Here is an 18,345-nt window from a genome sequence, read left to right on the forward strand (position 1 = left end):
CATAAAAAAGGCCAATCTGACATATTTGTCATCATGCAAGGAGAACCCCAATCACCCAATCATCTGTTCTGCTCACCATCCTGGGGGCTCTTCTCAGGAGACATTAACACTGATGGGAGTATATTTTTATGTGCGCATCATTTTTATGTCCAAAAAAAGTGTGTCTCTACAGTTGTGGATGGATTTCCTCATGGAGGAGTGACTACTACTACTACTACTACTACTACTACTACTACTACTACTAATAATAATAATAATATGATGCATGCCCAATACCTTTGCAGTGTTATTTTTGGTCATTTGATGTGGATGAACGGTGAGTAAATATTACAAAATGTGTAATATTTTGTAAGAATTATCCACTTTTTTAATGGTTTGTTTCAGTTTTTTCACTCTTGAAGCTTCCGGTGACGTCACTGCAGTTGTCCACGCGATCATGCGGCTAAAAGAAAACTGTCCTTTTTATCTACATTAAATATTAAGTCCACAGTAAGTTGATATTTTTGCTATTTTTATTTTTATTCTTAAATGATTTATTAAAAGCGTTTCCTTTTAAAGTTAACGGCAATAATCGGCTACAATAGCTTAGCTATTCGTGTAGCTAGCTCTAGCACTGTTATTGCTAACAATGCTAATCCATCTTTGCCTTGTGTCCTGTGAAAATGATATTTTTGTCGAAAAGGTGACCTTAAATGTTTGTCTTTTGCTCGAAGCTATGTTTAAATGGACTTCGAGTCTCCGAGGAGGGTAATTTAATGTCAAAGCTCGTAGGTACTAATAAAGCTAGTGGTGATGTTACTTAAAGAAGATGCGATAAATGCATTTTCCAAACGAAATTGACATTTGCTTGGTAATAAACACCATGTGGAGTTAATTAATAGTCAAAAATGGTGCCACTTGTTTGCTTATGACTCAGTTGACATGACTGTTTCCAGCCCTGTTATTATTATTGTTGTTGTTATTATTATTGTTGTTATTGGGATGATCATTGTCGTCATCGTGCCATATCTATATGGATAACCAGTGAAATATTTTAATTTATGTGTATTTGATATGATGCTTTTCAGGCCAGTTGATTAATATTACTCAAGTAACATTAATATGACTCACTTTTCACCAGGATGGGTGACTATTGATATACTATTATTACTATTCTACTGTTATAGGAAATACTGAAGGGACGTTTGTGTGTTTGATTTGAAGTGGTATAACTGTTGTGTGTTTGTTGTCTTGCTTTCTCCAGTGGATAGAAGTTTGAAACGCAGACAAGTGAAGCCACTGGCTGCTTCTCTCCTCGATGCCCTGGATTATGACAGCTCTGATGACAGTGATTTTGAGGTGGGAGATTCTTCAGGTAAGTGGAGGAGGTTGATTCCATTAAGAAAAATGTGTGTGTGGGGGAAAAAAAACGACCCTTGTATCAGCGGGTCTGACCTGCCCCTGAGATGTCTTTAGAAATGTACCGCTGAAGTCATTAGGTCACTGTGCAAAGGAGTGTGTGTCTGTTTTAAACTCCTGCCAGAATACCAACTTTGTGTTCATCCTAACAGCTCTGAGTTTCATAAAATATATTATATTGTCATTTTTAGGGAACATTGTAATATTTTCAGTCAGTGCAGTGGGACAGACGTGTGTCATGGCTTGTTCGACATAATTAGCGAGGCTTGACAAACGAGGAGGATGCAGAGGGCACCGGGGGTGCAGCTACCGAGATGGAGACACTCAGGAGGTTTAGCCAGCCCTGAGAGGCCGCATATTCATTTGAAAAGTTCATAATGAGGCCACTCAGTGCTTCGCAGGCGGGCAATATTGCCATAAATAACCTGAAATATGCCACTGAATCTCTTCTTCTCCGTGGAGCTCATGAACTCGTCAGTACGCTGCCATGATCAATAACAAACCTGTGCTACATCGCTATACAAGCTGAAGCTGTACAAACATTACCTGGGGATTTGGGATTTCCCCAGCATGACAAACTTAACCCATGTACGTCCATTAAAGATTGTGTAGCTACACATGTGATTTGTTGGACTGAAAAAAAGAATCTCTGCCCTTAGAAATCAGCCTCTGTGGCTGTAAATACACGATGGGCCAAGCTCCATATTGGGTGGAGCATTGAGTGTAATTTTTTACTGGGCATAAAACTAAATCCTGGAAGTCTGTGGGGTCAGGGGTCAGCACATGAAGCTGTGGAGGTACTTGAACAAAGCAGAGACCGGTGGAGGTCTACTATTACTATATTGTTTAGTGGAACATGATGCTCTGATGCCGCTTAATTAAAATGATGATAAAAGGTTGCTAACAGTTTTCACGTTCAGCTTTCTCTAAACTTAATGTATTCATCTCTCCTTATGGGCCTGGTCCAGCTCAAGGTTTCTTCCTGTTAAATGGAATGTTTCCTTCCACTGTTGCTTGTTTGGGGCTCCGATTCTGGGTTTCTGTAATTCATCCACAAAAAAATATTGATTGTAACAAACAGTGACAAATAAAGTTGAACTGAAGTTTCCATTTTAAGGGTTAGATTTATTTGTGAATCATCTCCATAAAAAAACAAAGTCTTCAAACTTAAAGCAGAAACAAAAGCAGGTTAATGTCATGTATCTCCAACCTCCGTCCAAAATGGAGGATGGTGCACCTGTAGAAGAACATGCTGGAGTTCATGACAGAGGGAGAAGTGTTACTATCCTGTAGTTTTTAATAGAAATGATTCTCTTCTTTGTGGTTTTTTAGGATCAGATGGTACAGGTAATGGCAGCGATGAGGAAGGGTCTAAAGTGAGTGCTGCGGGCTCAGAAAGTGAGTCCAACAATGCTGCATCTGCAGATGATGGTATAGATGATGAGGAGGTCAAAGACCTGGCTGCTGAGGACCACTTCACAGAAGATGAGGAGAAGACCAAGCCGCCTCTTTCTTCAGACAATTCCATCAAAGACGACCCCACTGCCACCCCGCCCAAAAGTTGTCGCAAGAACAAGAAGACCGTAGAAGCTGAAACCCCACCAGGTTCAAACCCTGAAGCTACATCAGTGTCTAGCAACGCGAACACAGAAGAGTCTCATTCCGAGCCCAAGAAATGGAATTTCCGAAGGAACCGACCTCTGTTGGACTTTACCACCATGGAGGACCTGAATGAAATGGACGACTATGACAGTGAGGATGATAATGACTGGAGGCCCAATGCAGCGAAGAAGAAAAGCAAAGCAGCTGCTCAGAAAGGAGGGGATGGAGAAGAGGAGGATGGGAGTGCCAGTGACTATGATGATGATAATGATGATGGTGATGACGATGACGACGACGACGATGATGAAGATGAAGACGGGAAGACAGACGGAGATGACGAAAACAACAGTGAGAGCAGTGACAGTGAAAAAGAGGTGAAAAAGCTGAAGAAGCAGATGAAGAGCACCAGTGGTTTTGATGAAGAGCTGACTAATGACAGCATGTCTCAGGGAAAAGGAAATGAGGTGAGCTCTTCTACATAACGTCTATACAACGGTGAAAGATCTTTAAAATCCTTCTATTGACCTCTGAGAACTTTTAGAGGTCTAATGCTCAAGCAAGTAGCTGTTTTATTGTTCAGATGTTTTTTCCAAAGGTTTTCCACAGCTCATTCAAAAGGAACTGGATAAAAATATGGATAAAATTCGCAATAGTCAGATAATTGTGTTAGTTCAGATGTGCAGATCGGACTCAGCCTGTATTTTGGGCCAGATAGTTCAATGTTCCTCTGGCCTGTTGAATAAAACTCTGGCCTGTTGAATAAAACTCTTCCCGATTTTGGCATTCTAGGCTCGATGCTATTCTACTTTCAATGACATGGCAGCAACTGGTGTGTTACTGGGCAGCTGAGTGTCTGTTAGAACCAGATCAGCCGTCCTCCCAGAGTGCTGGATGGACTCTAGATCTCCTTCATGTATGCTAGGCGGTTTTGGCCTTCTTCTCCAGAGCCCTTCTGTTCCCTCTGCACAGATTTTCTGTTGGGGTCAGAGACTCTGTTGTACCAGGATGTGGTTTAGCCAGTCAGGGTACTCTGAATGGTGGCACCTATAGAAGCTTACGCCTATCCCCTAACCCTAGCTCCAGAGTCTCCTCAATCTGTGGAGGAGGAAGAGCTGCTGGTTTAGTGATGATGTTGGTGAGATGAGTCCAGGTCAGGGCCTCATTGACCCTGAACTCTCTCCACTACTAATCCATTATTACTTCCTTGGTTTTGCTGACATTGAGTTGTGGTTATGCAGTCTTGTTCTCAGCTGGTTAGCAGGGCTGTAATCATAGACAGAGATCACAGTTCAATAGGTACCTTAGTTCTGACGTCAAGGTTCGGCTCATTTTCCTTACAGAGGAAACTCATTTCACGACCCAACGTCCATGTCCATGGGTGGCAGACTGACTACGAAGCTCTTTCTTACCATAACGGCCCAGTATACCCACCACACATGCAGAGGCTGCACTGAGCCACCAGTCAATCACACGTCCCATCTTTTCTCACTCCTCAACAAGACCCCAAGATACTCTGAGTATTGGCTTGAAACCTCACCATGTTCCACACAGGGTTGATGTGAGGGGCAGTCCCAGTAGCCTTTGTTGCCTCTGCATGTCCGTCCAGCAGCAGATGGGTCCTTTCTGCACCTCCTAGGGTCTTCAGGAAGTTTAGTGTCCAGTCAGGGCCCTGCTGAAGATATGACCATGAAGAAAATGACTGTGAAAGGATTATTCACTTAGCAGGAACTTTGTGAATTGGTTTTTATTGAGCTTTCTGATCTGAGCTCCAGTGAAGTCGATTTACCCTAGCGCTCTTTCTCAATTTCCCAGGATGCCTTGCAGGACAGGTCCCAGACCTGGAGCACTCAGCACATACTCATCTGCTGTGTCTGTCTTGGTGACAACAGTGAGGATGCAGACGAGATTATACAGTGTGACAATTGTGGGGTGACTGTGCATGAAGGTAAGTAACTCGCTTTTGTTTTCCCTTTTGTCACCACCTGTCAGTTTCATTTTGCAGTCGTCCAACTTTTGGGACAGACCACATTCTTTTTTGAGTCTTTCTTTTGGTTCTACAGCTATACAGTAGAGTACTAAAATAATATAACATGGAAGTTTAAATAACAATCAGAAATCTTTTCATGGAGGCATTTTTTTGTTCTTATTTCTGTACATTTCTTTTAAATATAGAGCTAAACTGAAAAAAGGTTCAAAGTGTGTATATACATATGAATGCAGTGTAAAATAATGGGTTGCAGTCTCAAATCAATGTGAGCGTGGTCTTCATAAGGCAACCACTATTAACTTTATTGGTGTGCGACATAAACAACACAACTGTGGAGGATTGATGTGACGGTGTCACTTCATTACACCAACACATCGCTGATAAATGTTTGGTTCTCACCATTGGCTCTTTTCTTGCCAGAGTCTTGTCAGAAAAGACAGAAATCACAATGCTATAAATTCTTTATTACAGCCAGCAGCAAAATCCAGACTACTTTCGATGTGCAAACCTGGTAAATGTTGTAAAAATGTCAAATTGATGTAACCACTTCCAGTTCTTTCTCTATGTCCCACTTTGATTCTCAGTAAGCATCTTTGGTGTTTTAAGGTTTTTGCTTGATCGCATTTATGTCCACTTTATGATCAAGTGGCAGTCTATAGTGGCAGTTCTATCACCCCCCCCCCCCCCCAACACACGTTGCACATCGTCCGTGCCCAACCCCACCACCCATGTAGATACAAAAAAAATCACATCAAGATCAAAATCACAAGAGCAAAAGTATTTTTTACCCTTCTCTTGGTGCATCCCAACACAGATTGTGCCCTGGGCACTTGCCCACATCGGCCATATCAAAAACCACTACTGCCCTGAGCGGCCATCAGCTCCGAGATATCCTGGGAAACCTCATTTCAAGTCGCACCATGTATCTCCCTCTGGCTGCTCTCTCGTTCTACAGAGCTAAATCAGAGCTTTTCCTCATTGGTGAACTACATTATTGCCTTGCTTGTTGCCTTTATTATTTATTAAGACACTGTCGCTGTTGCAAGGTTTTCAAAAAGACAGGTTTGATTCTTCTGCTAACTCGTCTGTCATGTTAATTTCTTGCCTAATTAGAACATTGGTCATTGACACATTTAGCCCTACTTTGCATGTTTGGAACCCGAGTACTTTACTTAGTACCTCCACTGGAAAAGCCGAACTGTTTCATATCAAGTTGTGCCGAGTAGATTAGCAAAATTGCTGAATTGCTCATACGTACACTAGCGTCATAAATGGAAAAAAAAATAATTCAATTTGAATCTGAAATTTGAGTTTTTATTTTTTGGTGATGTTAAAAGGCACAAAAAGGCTTTCTTTTGTAACTATAATTGTTAAAATAAAGAAAAATACCAGACATAGTTCAGAAATATGTAACAATGAATGTTATCAGAGTGGCTCTTAATCGTTACAAAAAAAGGCTTTTTGTTGAATATTAAGTGGTGTTTCTGCATAGGAAAGGAAACTCGAAAAGTTCCAGTTCATTACTGGCTGAACGGACTTCATTTACCTTTATAATTTAAGTCACTTATCAGGCACTTTTGTCCAAAATAAATTGCTGTGAGAGACCCAAATCAAGCCATTATTCAGCTGAGACAAAATGTGAATAAAATACCACCTTACAGTTCTAAACTACCTAGTACAAGTGCTACTACAAACTCACGGTGCAGAGATCTGGAAAGGGAGTGAAGAGGGAAATAAACAGGAGAGAAAAAGAGTAGAGATAGGAGAAAGTTAAGTGCTGTTTGGAGAGCAGGTGCTCCTAGAAGAGCTGTATCTTCAAGAGCTTATTGACGGAAGAGTGGATTACCCTGCTCTGGTGGAGCCCACGAGGTTCGTCCCACCATGAGGAAACAAGGTATGAGAATAGTCTCAATGGCCTTGCCTGTACAGACAACGTTTCCAGGCAACGCTCATGTGGGGACGGTAGAGGACGAGTGGTAGCATGGGCTCCAACAAGATTGTTCAAGTAAGAGGGAACAGGTGGGATAAGCAGGCTTTTGAAGGTAGAGAACAGTTTGTGCATATCTGTGGTACCACACCTGTTGCTTCATAGACCTAAAAGGCCTGGTAGATAGAGGACAAAGACATTCCAGGGATGATCTCAGAGTGGAGGAAATAGTATTGGTGGTATCATTAACGTCGGAGAGGAGATTGCACTGGAAGTGGGCAGAGTGGAGCAGACCAGCATGGAGAAGTGGGTCGGAGAGACTTTGCTGGGATTGTAAGAAGATCCTTGGGATGGGGAGCGGGGGGGGGGGGCTGGTCAGCCTCAAGTTGAATTGCATGAAAAAAGTTTTTTGAGAAATGCAGATTTGTAACTTGGAGAGTGTCAAAAACGCAGCAGTGAGCAAGAATGAGATCAAGCACTTTGTCGGCTCAGTGAATAGGTGGAGTGGGGGATCCACGTTACGTCAAAGATCTATTAAGGGACAGGAAGTCAGAAGAGCTGGGGTTGTCTAAGTGACAATGACAAAGTCATTAAATATTTTGAGTTAAATTTCCCTCCGGATAAGTCAGTCAAGAACCCGTTCCTGTTTTCAATAATGACCTGTTTATGCTTGTGGATGTAGGAAAACATCAAAAAGCTGCTTTCTTAACGGTACTTCAGAGCACCTCAGGGAAACTTACATGCTTGAGCTTACACACACACACAAACACAGCATAGTAACGCAACACAGAAAGGTTTCCCTCGTGTATTGAAATGGATAATATTTTTTTAAAATTTAGGACCAATATATGTATTTGTTTTAGCACGTGTGGATTTTTACACAGTCACAACAATTTTTCTTATTCTTGAGCTATAAAATGCCCTTGTTGAAGGTTGTATCAAGCTCACAGGGGGAACAAGGTAAAGAGGTAATCTGTCAGTGTCTAGTGCTCATCTTCACTGCTTCTCTTTCTTCTTGTATTCACGCCACTGTTGGGACACCATCAGTTGTTCTCACAGATAAGAGTGTTTGACATGAAAGGTAGATTCACAAGACCCAGGTGACGGATGAAACACTGTACAGATTCTTACTTTTGGAATTCTTTTACTGTAGATAGTCTCTGTTCTTCCCAGGCTTTCTTTGATTTTCAACCAGTCTTTTTGATAGGCCTTGTACAGAACAACTACCATCTTGTTGCTATTTACCTGTTTGTCTGAGTAACACAGGCAACTTTATATTGCTACATATTTATGCGTTGGAGCTTTGTATTTTCCCTCATTATTTTAGGTTGCATTAATCCCAATTTGAGGTTTTAGATATAACCTGCCTTCATTTAAATTAACTACCGGTACTAAATTAGGTTTAAGTCAATTATGTGGTTATTAAGTAACAACATGCACTTACAAACCTCAAAAGTAGATTGACTGTGCATTCTGTGCTAGAGGCTGTTGTAATTTAGTGTTCTGCTATGTCAGCTTCAATTATTGACTATGCAATGGTTCTAACCACAAAATTGGCTGTTGCCAAAAATGCTCTTATTTGATTGCATTACTGTAGCATGTGTAAGGGGGTGTATAAAACAAACCTTTTCTAGATTTAGCTGCTCACTGTTCCAAAGCTTTTTCCCAAATGTTTTGAACTAACCTGGAACGAAGGTGAAGATCCGTGGTGCTCCCATACTTTCTCACTTGCTGTTAGGGGTATACTGTATGCTGTTGCGTTTTCCTCCTACATTTCTTATTGGCTGTACATCATCCTTGATGGGTATAATCTTCATTCATCTATCTGTAATTTCGCTGCAGATAATTCCCAGAATTATGCTGTGAACCATCAAATTATTTGGGAAAATTGTATCGCTATTCAATGTAAAAGCAGCTAAACTGAGTACTTTTTCTTAACATGACCTCATCTTTATCTTCATTAACATTTTATAACCTAGAATTTGTCCATAGGATTTGCCAGGTAAACTTCGGAAAGTCAATAAACATCATTTCTATTTTATCTCAGTATTTTTAGAAAGACCTGGCTCAGTTAACTCTGCATTTCCTCATTTCTCTTCTTGCCAAGCTTTTCAGTTCTGACAAGGATAATCCCATCAGGGATTATAAAGGTATCATGTAGTCATCATTTTTGGTCAGCTAGCTCATATAGCCTGCAACCCATGGCTTAACAGTCCTGAACTTTGTATCTCGGTTTAAAAGGAACACTAAAGATTTGTGCCACAGTTCATCCACATGTCGATTAAAACCAGTGTGTCGGTCCAATCAGAAAAGATGAAGCAGCCCACAGATTTACCCCTGTGTTGAGGTTTGGCTGTTGCAGGTCCCATAATTGTCCGTCATAACCACAGTTTCAGAATCATATAAGGGGCACCATCAGGAATCATTAACTAAAATCTAATTTGTTTCAAAATTGGGTCAGAGTACAAAAGAGCAATTAAAAATATTAGGCAAAAAATCGAATTATATCACCATTGCCAAATACACCAGAAATATGACAAAGGTGCAGCTTTGGGTTACAGTTTGATAGGCTGCGTCACAATGTGGGGGAGTGGAATCTGACCAATTAGCTGCTAGCCTTGCTATGTGTAAAATGCATGGGTGTGTGTGTGTTTGAAGTGAGTAGTTAAGAGCAGGGAAAACCTGCGCGACCTTAGCAATGAATTAAATGAAGGGTGCGATATCTTCAGATGCTTTGTTGCACGGGGGGGGGCACATTCAATTTGCGGTGCTTGAATTGAAATCCATTGCGCGCCGCCACTCAATGGGCCACAGTGTGTGTGGGAAACACTGCAGAGATGTCTATCGAGTCGCTATAAGCGCCAGGTTCACACCCAATGTGTAAGCGTTTAACAATGAAAATCACACAGGAGCTAGAACCCTCCTGTTTCACGTCAGAGACACATTTCTCCTCAGCTGCCTGTCTAACTTATATTCACAGCTTTTTTTATCATCACTTTTTCACTGTATGTGTTTATTCATCTCTCTATCACACTATTTAAGTACTGATGATCATATGAACGTACACAACTATAGCATCACAAATGTCAATGGCGGTATGGTGCCATGCCATCATTGATCTATTAGAATTGATGTATTACGTCATCAACCCATGTACCCAATGCCTTTGGCCACAACTCGAAACCCACCTATTTTTTTCTTTGGTGACTGCTCTTTCCCTTGGTGTCGTGGGGAGGGGGCTTGAGCCTAGCTCAGATGAATGCAGGCAAAGGCACCTTTATGATTCACCAGCTCATTGGAGGGCGCTATGTGAGCATTTGGTAGTTCGGTACCTTCTTCATGGGTACCTTGGCAGTACTCTGGAGGGGTGCTGGCGCCCCTCCCGTTACCAGGATACCTTCCAAGGTTCGTTCGGACTCTGTCCCAATTATTCATCACTTGGTGTCTTCCTCCTTTGATTTCACCCCATGAGATATGAGTAACTTGTAAAGAGTTAAGATAAATTCATCAGGTCTGGAAAAAAAGTTGAGAATTATTGATTTGCAAATGTACAACAAATATCTGGGAGCACAATTTACCCATCAAAAAATCTAGAGCTGAAAGCGCAGTTCTATCTGGCTCAGTGTTTGCTTTGTCAAAGCGGCCCAAGTCTCCAGAGAAGCACCCAGTGACAGGCACACATAACGTTGAGGGTGGGATTGGGGAGTCTTGCCATTGCTCCAGAAGCCAGAAGGCTGTTGCCTGAATTAGCAGTTAGAGTCTTATCTCCACACAGGACTGTTTGCTGCCCTCACTGGTAGTAAAGAGCACATCTGCCCGGTGTAATAGTTGCCTTAGAAATCACATCAGCCACATAATTGTTTAGGCAACCTCAGGACAAAATTAGAATAATTTCAGTTGTCGTTTGCCTCTTTTTCTATTGAATGTGCAGTCTGTTTTGTCATTTTGTTCTAATAGCTTGAGGGCTTATAAATCATTACAAATCATATGAAATATTAAAAGGAAATATTAGTGTAAGAGTCAACTGGGGTGAGGGTGACTTGATCTCTCATGCAGGAGTGAACCATCCTGCAGTTTCCTTTAAGAGTCGAGTTGAAATTCTGTTAGACCTTAATGATAAATCAGTGGCTACTTCTTTTTTAAGAATCTTCCAGAAAGACATCAATAAGTACAAAACTATTTTCCATCATAGGAATACTTGTTTGAGCTGTAGAGTTTTCCTTACGGTTGCATAACTCTACTCTAAGTTATTTGCCAGGTGAGTCGACTGGGCTAATATAACAACTTTCTCCTAAAAGAAATCTTTCCAATATTCCATGTTTGCTTTTACATACATTGGCATCTGTGGCAGATATCGTAGAGTTCAGAGAGAACCATTCATACACTTAAAACTTGGCTTCATTTCCCCAATAAATGCTTTGAATAGGAGTTTTCTTTTTGCCTTTTCAGGACGCTGTGGATTTGACACATCTGTTTCACCGATCCAGTCTATCTAAAAACCCAGCACATGTTGAAGTTACTGTAAAGAAGCTCAGCTCACTTGCAAATGTCACATGAAAAAGTCCCTGGCTTTCTGTAAAGTGCCTAGAGACAGTTTGTAACGGACGCGACCGTTCTTTCTGCTTCAGTCTGTAAATGTCATTGAGTACCAGTTGTCAATATTTGTTGTTAAATTTGTATTAAAAAATGGGAAACCTTTGTGTTTGTTTTCAGGTTGTTTATGGTGTGGGATGGTGAGAGTGACTCAATAATGAGCTCCACCTCAGAAAACTCAACAGAGCCTTGGTTTCTGTGACGCCTGTAAGAACGGCGTTACTACCCAGTTGTGAGCTGTGTCCCAACCAGGATGGAAATCTTCAAAGAGACAGATGCCGGGAGGTTGGGTTCTGTCGCACATGACCCAGTAGTCAGTTGGCATCACAAGAAGCAGGGGAGTGGAACGTGTTCGGGAACAAATAACGCCTTAGTTAATGACCTTAGCTGGTTGATATGCTGAGGGCAATACAAGTTAAATGGTACATATTTTCTGTGGGTGGGAGGAGAAGAAAGTTTGATTAAGGCAGACGGAGAGAGAGAGAATTCACAGAGCAATGAGAGAAGTGGATGGAGGGAAGAGCAGAGATAGAGGAAGAGAAGGAATGAGAGAAAAGAGTGGGTTTTGTGAAGCGTGGAGAACTTCAGCCACGTTATCGCTGATAGTGCTCCTCAGCTAGGCTGCACCCGAATTTACTACTTCACTAGAGCAGATAAAAACACAGCAAATTAAACTGTGAAGCTGTTGCTTGCTTGAGATGGATATCTTTATATTGGACTTCAGATTCTCCTCCCTAAAGTCCACATTTGAAATTCTGTCATACCAAACTGTTGCTGGAGTCCAAGGCTACAGAAAATCTATCATCCATTTACTTTAAAGTGGTTGATGCAACTGACTGTAAGCCCCCCTTTCAGATGTAAAGTTCCTTATGGTCTGCGGTAAATGACCAAATTAAATGCAAAACACCACACAGCCATATATTCAATGTGATGCCCTGAAAATGAAGCAGATGGTCACCACATTTCAAATGTCAACTTTTAATAAACGTTTTCAAGTTTATACCTCATTCAAATCTTCTGTGCTTTTCTCTCTTCTTTTTCTTGTGATTTCTCAGGTGGGTGCAATGTGGTTTGTGCTCTTTATGTTCCTGGAGTAGCATTTGGAGACATTGATAAACTGCGACCAGTGACACTCACAGAAATGAATTATTCAAAATATGGGGCAAGGCAAGTATCCTTTTCATTGGATTTAAGTTGCCTCTTATCAATCGGCTCACAAAAGATCGTAGCAAAAAGTAGTTCTCAAGAATATTTTGAAGATATTAACATCGCAATGTGGATGTGAAGATTTAGCTCTGATAACACTTGCAGTAGCAGTGAAATGGGTGTAATTAAAAACCTCTTATCAGATTTAACTGTGCCATGTCCGAAAAAGAAAATGTTCTTTTGGAATAAATGTCATTTAGTTCATGAGAGTTGTTCAGGCTTGGATAATGTTGATGTGAGAAAAACACTGATACTCAGACATTCATAGGAAATAAGGTTTCAAAAGAAATCCTTCCATTATGAGGAAAAATCTCATCCTCACACTGCTGTTTACCTCCCGGGGGTTTTGTTCATTCAGGAATGCAGTTTTTGTGAGGATGCCCGCTTTGCCGGACTGGTGTGTGCATCAGCTGCGATGCTGGAATGTGTCGTTCCTATTTCCATGTAACATGTGCACAAAGGGAAGGACTTTTGTCTGAGGCTGCAGCGGAGGAGGTTAGAAAAAGCCCACAGCAAACATGTCTGTCATGGGGTCGCCATGTGTATGCTTATGTCTTATTGTGATCGATTGACTGATGGATGGGCCAAACTAACCTCTCAATGCCGGCGTAGTAAGAATTGGTGTCTCTGTCCTCAGGATATTGCTGATCCATTTTTTGCATACTGCAAACAGCACGCAGACCGATTTGACAGGAAGTGGAAAAGGAAGAATTATCTTGCCTTGCAGTCTTACTGTAAAGTTTCACTGCAGGAGAGGGAGAGGCAGCTGCCTCCTGAAGCTCAGGTAAGATTCAACAGCCCACTCTCACCCCATGTAGTCCCTAGTGTCTCTCTCCGACTGGTTTTGAGTTCTAAACCTAACTCCAACTCTTCAGGATTCATCCACATTCCAAGTTAGGTCAGAGGTGACACATTAGGTTCATACTGCTGCAGCACACTCTTCTAACTTACTGGTGTAAATAGGTTTTTAAAATAAAGATGATTTGTAAAGCTAAAGTCGATCTATGTGTAGTGTTTGTGACTGCTTTGAAGCATGGCCAACTGGGTTAATGTCTGTACTGTACTGAGTAAAAGGTCTGTTAAAGAAATTGTCTTGTTAATGTTTGCTTCATTAAACTAATGCGCACTGAAGCTACTTGTTAACTTGGATAGAAGAATCAAAAGCACAATGGAAAAAACTCATATTCACAGATTAAGGTCATTGGGTTTTGTATCATAGTCAGTGCTGCTTATTAGTAAAATGCTCACATCATGATTATCTTTGTCAATATTGTATTTATTGCACTTGAAAAACGCTTATTGACACCAGTGTCCCATTCACAGGCCCGTATCACGACTCGCCTGCCGCAGTACAGGACAAAAGCTGAGCTGTCCAGGAACACACGGCCTCAGGCCTGGGTCCCACGGGAAAAAACTGCCAAGACCTTTGACCTCCAGCGCTTCAGCCTCAGGAAGCTGATGCGAAAGGCGAACTGATGGTATCAGTACCGATATCTTCCCGGTGGACACATCTGATGCAAGCGCCAGCATTGACGGGCGCAGGAAGCACAAGCAGCCTGCTCTCTCCGCTGAGTTGTCAACTACTACCTTGGTGAGGAAACCCCTCTTTTAGTAAGGTTGCAGAACTATTCAAATCATTAAGGTACATTCACACAAACCACAAACGTTCGTGTTTGGTCGCTTCTTTACCGTTTCTTCGCCGTGTCTTTCGTCCCAGTTAAATTGTTTTCCTTTTAAGTTTTGTTCTGCTAATTATTTTTTCCCTCCGTTCATATTCAAGAGCGGAACTGCGGATGATCCAGATCCAGGACAACATCTCTCTGAGCAGAAGAATCTAAAGACAAAACGGGAGAGTGAACAAGAAAAACTGCATGTGGAGTACAGCAAGGTAGCGATCACACAGAAAAGTCCCGTCTTTAGCCTTGGCACAGTCAAACGGCAACACCACAATAGTTTGTGGTCCTGTCTGCGTTTAATCTTTAATAATGCTGACTTTTTTGGTTTTAAAGGTCGAGCACATGTTTTAAATTTAAAATCAGAAACTGAAGCTAATGATATCCTGTCATTGTCTGACACCCTTTGGGACTGTAAAACTTAAATATTGCTATTGGGTGCAAGCACTTAGATCATACTGAACTTCCATTAGATGTTTTCCCGATGTAGGGTTTATGGTCAGTTGTAAGGTCTGATTGGCCAATCAAAGGAACAAGCAAGCACAAAATACAACTGTGAAAATACAAGAGAATTGATCACATTTGAAATAGGATAAAATCTGAAATTGCCTGGGAATGCCACACAGGTTGGTCCATGATCGACACCCATCCGTTGGAATGGGTGTGAAGTATTTTTGTTTCTGGAGACTCCAGCAGCGGGTCAGTGCCCATGAAGTGAATGTTTACAGACGGCCAATTTATAAATTTCAGATCCTTCACATCCTTCCCTTTTCTATGACTCCTGGTACAACATGCAGAATTTAACTAGAGATTCAGGCCAATCTCCAAAAAGAGCACCTGAGTTTTGTTTGTGCTGCACTTGCATCACTCTCAAAACAATAACCAGTCGTTGCTGGGATCGGTACAAAAGCAGTGACTTCAGATCAAGAAGGACAACTGGAGGAACACACACTCTCGGGGGGTGGTTATTGTGTTTGTGTGTGTATGTTTTCTTTACATGAAATTCTCTAACCCACGTCTTCTTCATTATCCTTCCCATGATACACCACCCTGGTACATTTGAAATTAATGGCTGCCACTGTAGCCAGATGTGTCTCAATGGTCAAGTGTGAGCACAATATCTAAGTGGGTGTTTTCTTGTGTCTCCTTGGCTTTTCTAGCTATGTGAATCTACTAGAGGACCTACTGAATGTGAATGGAGAGCTCCGCAGTGAAGGCCAGGCCATTTGGACTCTGCTGGGTGGCATTCCTGGCCAGGTATGGCTGCCATTCCTGTCTGTCTGTCACACATTGCCATCATCCTTATATCTCATCCAGCCATTGCCCCTCATGCATATGAGAAATTAAGCAAGATAAAACCCTGTGTGGTGACTGTATTCAACATTTGATCAGACACTGAGACACACGGTGACTTGCAACAGGAAGTTATCTCTCCTCTAACATGCTTCACAGCAGGTGAAGCCAGTCTCTTGTTTCTAAAGCTCATTTAATTCATGCTTTTTTATTTAACGTCACATGAGAATCAATTTGCACATAAACAAACACTGTCCTGTTCCGACGGAAACCAGTTGACCATTGTAAATATCTGCTATTATTGATTATAAGTTGGAGAATGTCAAGAGTGAAATGTTCAAGTAAAAGCTGGTCATTCTTAATTTTACCCTCTTTGCACCACTGCTCATCCAAGGGCAGAACTCAGCAGGGCTTCAGTTGGCTTTAGAGAGGTCAAAATGGCTGAAACTAATCTGTAAAGTCTCAAAATCTTCCCTTTGACATCGAAAATTCGCAATGGCGGTGAACAACACATGCAAACATGTCTAAGCTCCTAACACCACATCCTTAGTAGTGGTATTCTCTGGTGTTAGTGAGGCATCCCAGTGGATGGAAGAGGGCCAAGTGAGTGCAGATGGCTCCTCTGTAAACACCAATAGCAATAAATCCAAACTTTGATGCATACTGAAAGATTCCTTAGAGTAAGAGAACATTTTACAGATTGCAGCCAGTGTAGGTACCTTCCCCTTTGCCCTCTATATAGGATTTCATTTTGGACTTATTTATTTGTCTCAAAGAAACTGCTAACAATATTTAAACCACTCGTATCTGCAGTAGAGAATTTTCCTTGTGGTAGAAAAGAGTGAAGCTGCGTCTGTCTTTAGCCCCTGTTCCTGTCTTTAGAATTCTTATGGTACTGCAGTCGCAGAGATTTTTCCAAGATTAGACCTTCCCCTGTGAAAGCTTTTCGTTTTTAGAGAAACCAACCAGATAAGTTTTCTAATTAACCCACATGGCTTAGAGAATAAACTGGAAGTCCGAGGTGACGCAACAGGTTTCCTTTGGTTGTTCTCAAAGCTGATGGAACTTTTTTCTGGGGTTTTTGTTACCCACTTAATTTACGCAGTTGAAAATCTTAACTGAAATGAGGAAATTTTAGTTTAAGTTGACTTTAGAGACTTAACATTTCCACTTTTATGCCATTCAGCTACTCTGTACATTACATACGGCCTCTCCTACAAATTAGCTGCTGATGTCCTCACCTCCTCCCAAAGGCCGGCTCGTCCCTTCTTGAGCACTTGGTGTGTTACCACTCCCCCTCCGTGGGCTGCACACTCATGAAATACAAACCAAGTTGGTGTTATGACTATAGATCTCAATTTCAGGGGAACAATGGCTTATGAGAATTGCATTTAAAAAAAAACTGCTTTTTCATATTCATATTCTCACAGCCAGCAGATGTTCAGCCCGTTTATAGTCTCACAATGTGCATTGCATTAACACCTAAACTCAAAACACATAACGACCCGTTTAACGGGAGTTCGACCATGTAGCTATGATGAGGAGGGGCTCAGTAGAACTGGGAGACCGTGATATTTGGTGAAATGTCGGAGAAATGACAAGTTAAAAATGAGGCTTTATTCGTGTTTTAAAGATTCTCCCCATTGAATGGGAGAAGTAAGCAGACTCGTTTCTACAGAGCACTGATAAATTTATTGGGTTATAACTGACATTTGTGAGGATGTAGAGTTATACCTACAAAATGATGTAGTTTTTAATCTCTGAAGCGTCTCCGTCATCCAGGCCATTGTAATTCTGGTAGTTGAAGCTTAGCAACTGGACTGTTTGAGTTTCTAGAAGACGTTCCCCTCTTATCGAAGAGGCTTCATCAGTTCTTGCTGACTGTTTTGTGGAGTTCCAAATGCTTATGCTCTTCACGTCCTCACGCCTTCAAAGATATTCACCAGTCCAGTTGCTATGATTCAACTCCCAGAATGTCGTTTTATGTTGTATGATGCGGTTATGCTGATTTATTTGGCTAGTGGCAGCAAGGTTATCTTTTCTGGTAAAGGTTGGACGGTCCCTAGGCTTTGAGGGTCACAATCAGACATTTAAAAACGGCTAGTGTGAAGGTTTATTGACTGATACTAACTTCAGGAGAAATACTGAGAGGAAGCACTGCATTAGTTGATAGTACAGCCACATGATCAACATTTCTATGCTGAAATTTAAAGATTGTATGCATTTTAATGTGTCCTTTTTGGGATGAAGACAAGGATCAGCTGCAGTTTACAAACTGCCCTGAATATTGTGAATCGAAAATCACAATTTCTTTCAAATGATTTAGTTCTGACAATTGTGATGCATTTAATCATTAAAGGTTGTCTGGATTTCTGTCATTCTACCTCCTGGTTGAGACCTTTTTAGTTTTATAACTGCCACCACCGCTACCACTGTTATTGTCAGTCAGGTCTATTATGCTGATCATTACTCTCATTGTCATCTTCAACATCCCATAAAGTAATACATACAACATCTAACATACAATACCCAGGAACATAGCACTCATCTTAATGCTCATTATGCTGTCATTATAAATGTTGGCCTCTCCCTTTGGCAGAAACTAAACACCCCACCTGTCCTGAAAGCATCCAAAGAGAGGAAACCAAGTAAAAAGGAGGGAGGGT

At 41.4% G+C, this 18,345-nt stretch overlaps 1 protein-coding gene across 7 annotated transcripts in view; it reads left to right on the forward strand.

The window, feature by feature from the left end:
- The first annotated feature begins 384 nt into the window (after positions 1-384).
- The window catches only part of LOC101073872 (PHD finger protein 14), a 72,532-nt gene continuing 54,571 nt past the window's right edge, over positions 385-18,345 (forward strand). For all 7 annotated transcript variants that reach the window (XM_029844903.1, XM_029844904.1, XM_011618883.2 and 4 more), the window contains exons 1-4: positions 385-489; positions 1,244-1,354; positions 2,731-3,464; positions 4,813-4,945. In XM_029844903.1, the coding sequence (XP_029700763.1) occupies position 489; positions 1,244-1,354; positions 2,731-3,464; positions 4,813-4,945 (979 nt within the window). In that variant the 5' untranslated portion in view covers positions 385-488. The remainder of the gene's footprint in view (positions 490-1,243; positions 1,355-2,730; positions 3,465-4,812; positions 4,946-18,345) is intronic.

Source organism: Takifugu rubripes, chromosome 12 (assembly GCF_901000725.2).
Source record: "Takifugu rubripes chromosome 12, fTakRub1.2, whole genome shotgun sequence".
NCBI lineage: Eukaryota > Metazoa > Chordata > Actinopteri > Tetraodontiformes > Tetraodontidae > Takifugu > Takifugu rubripes.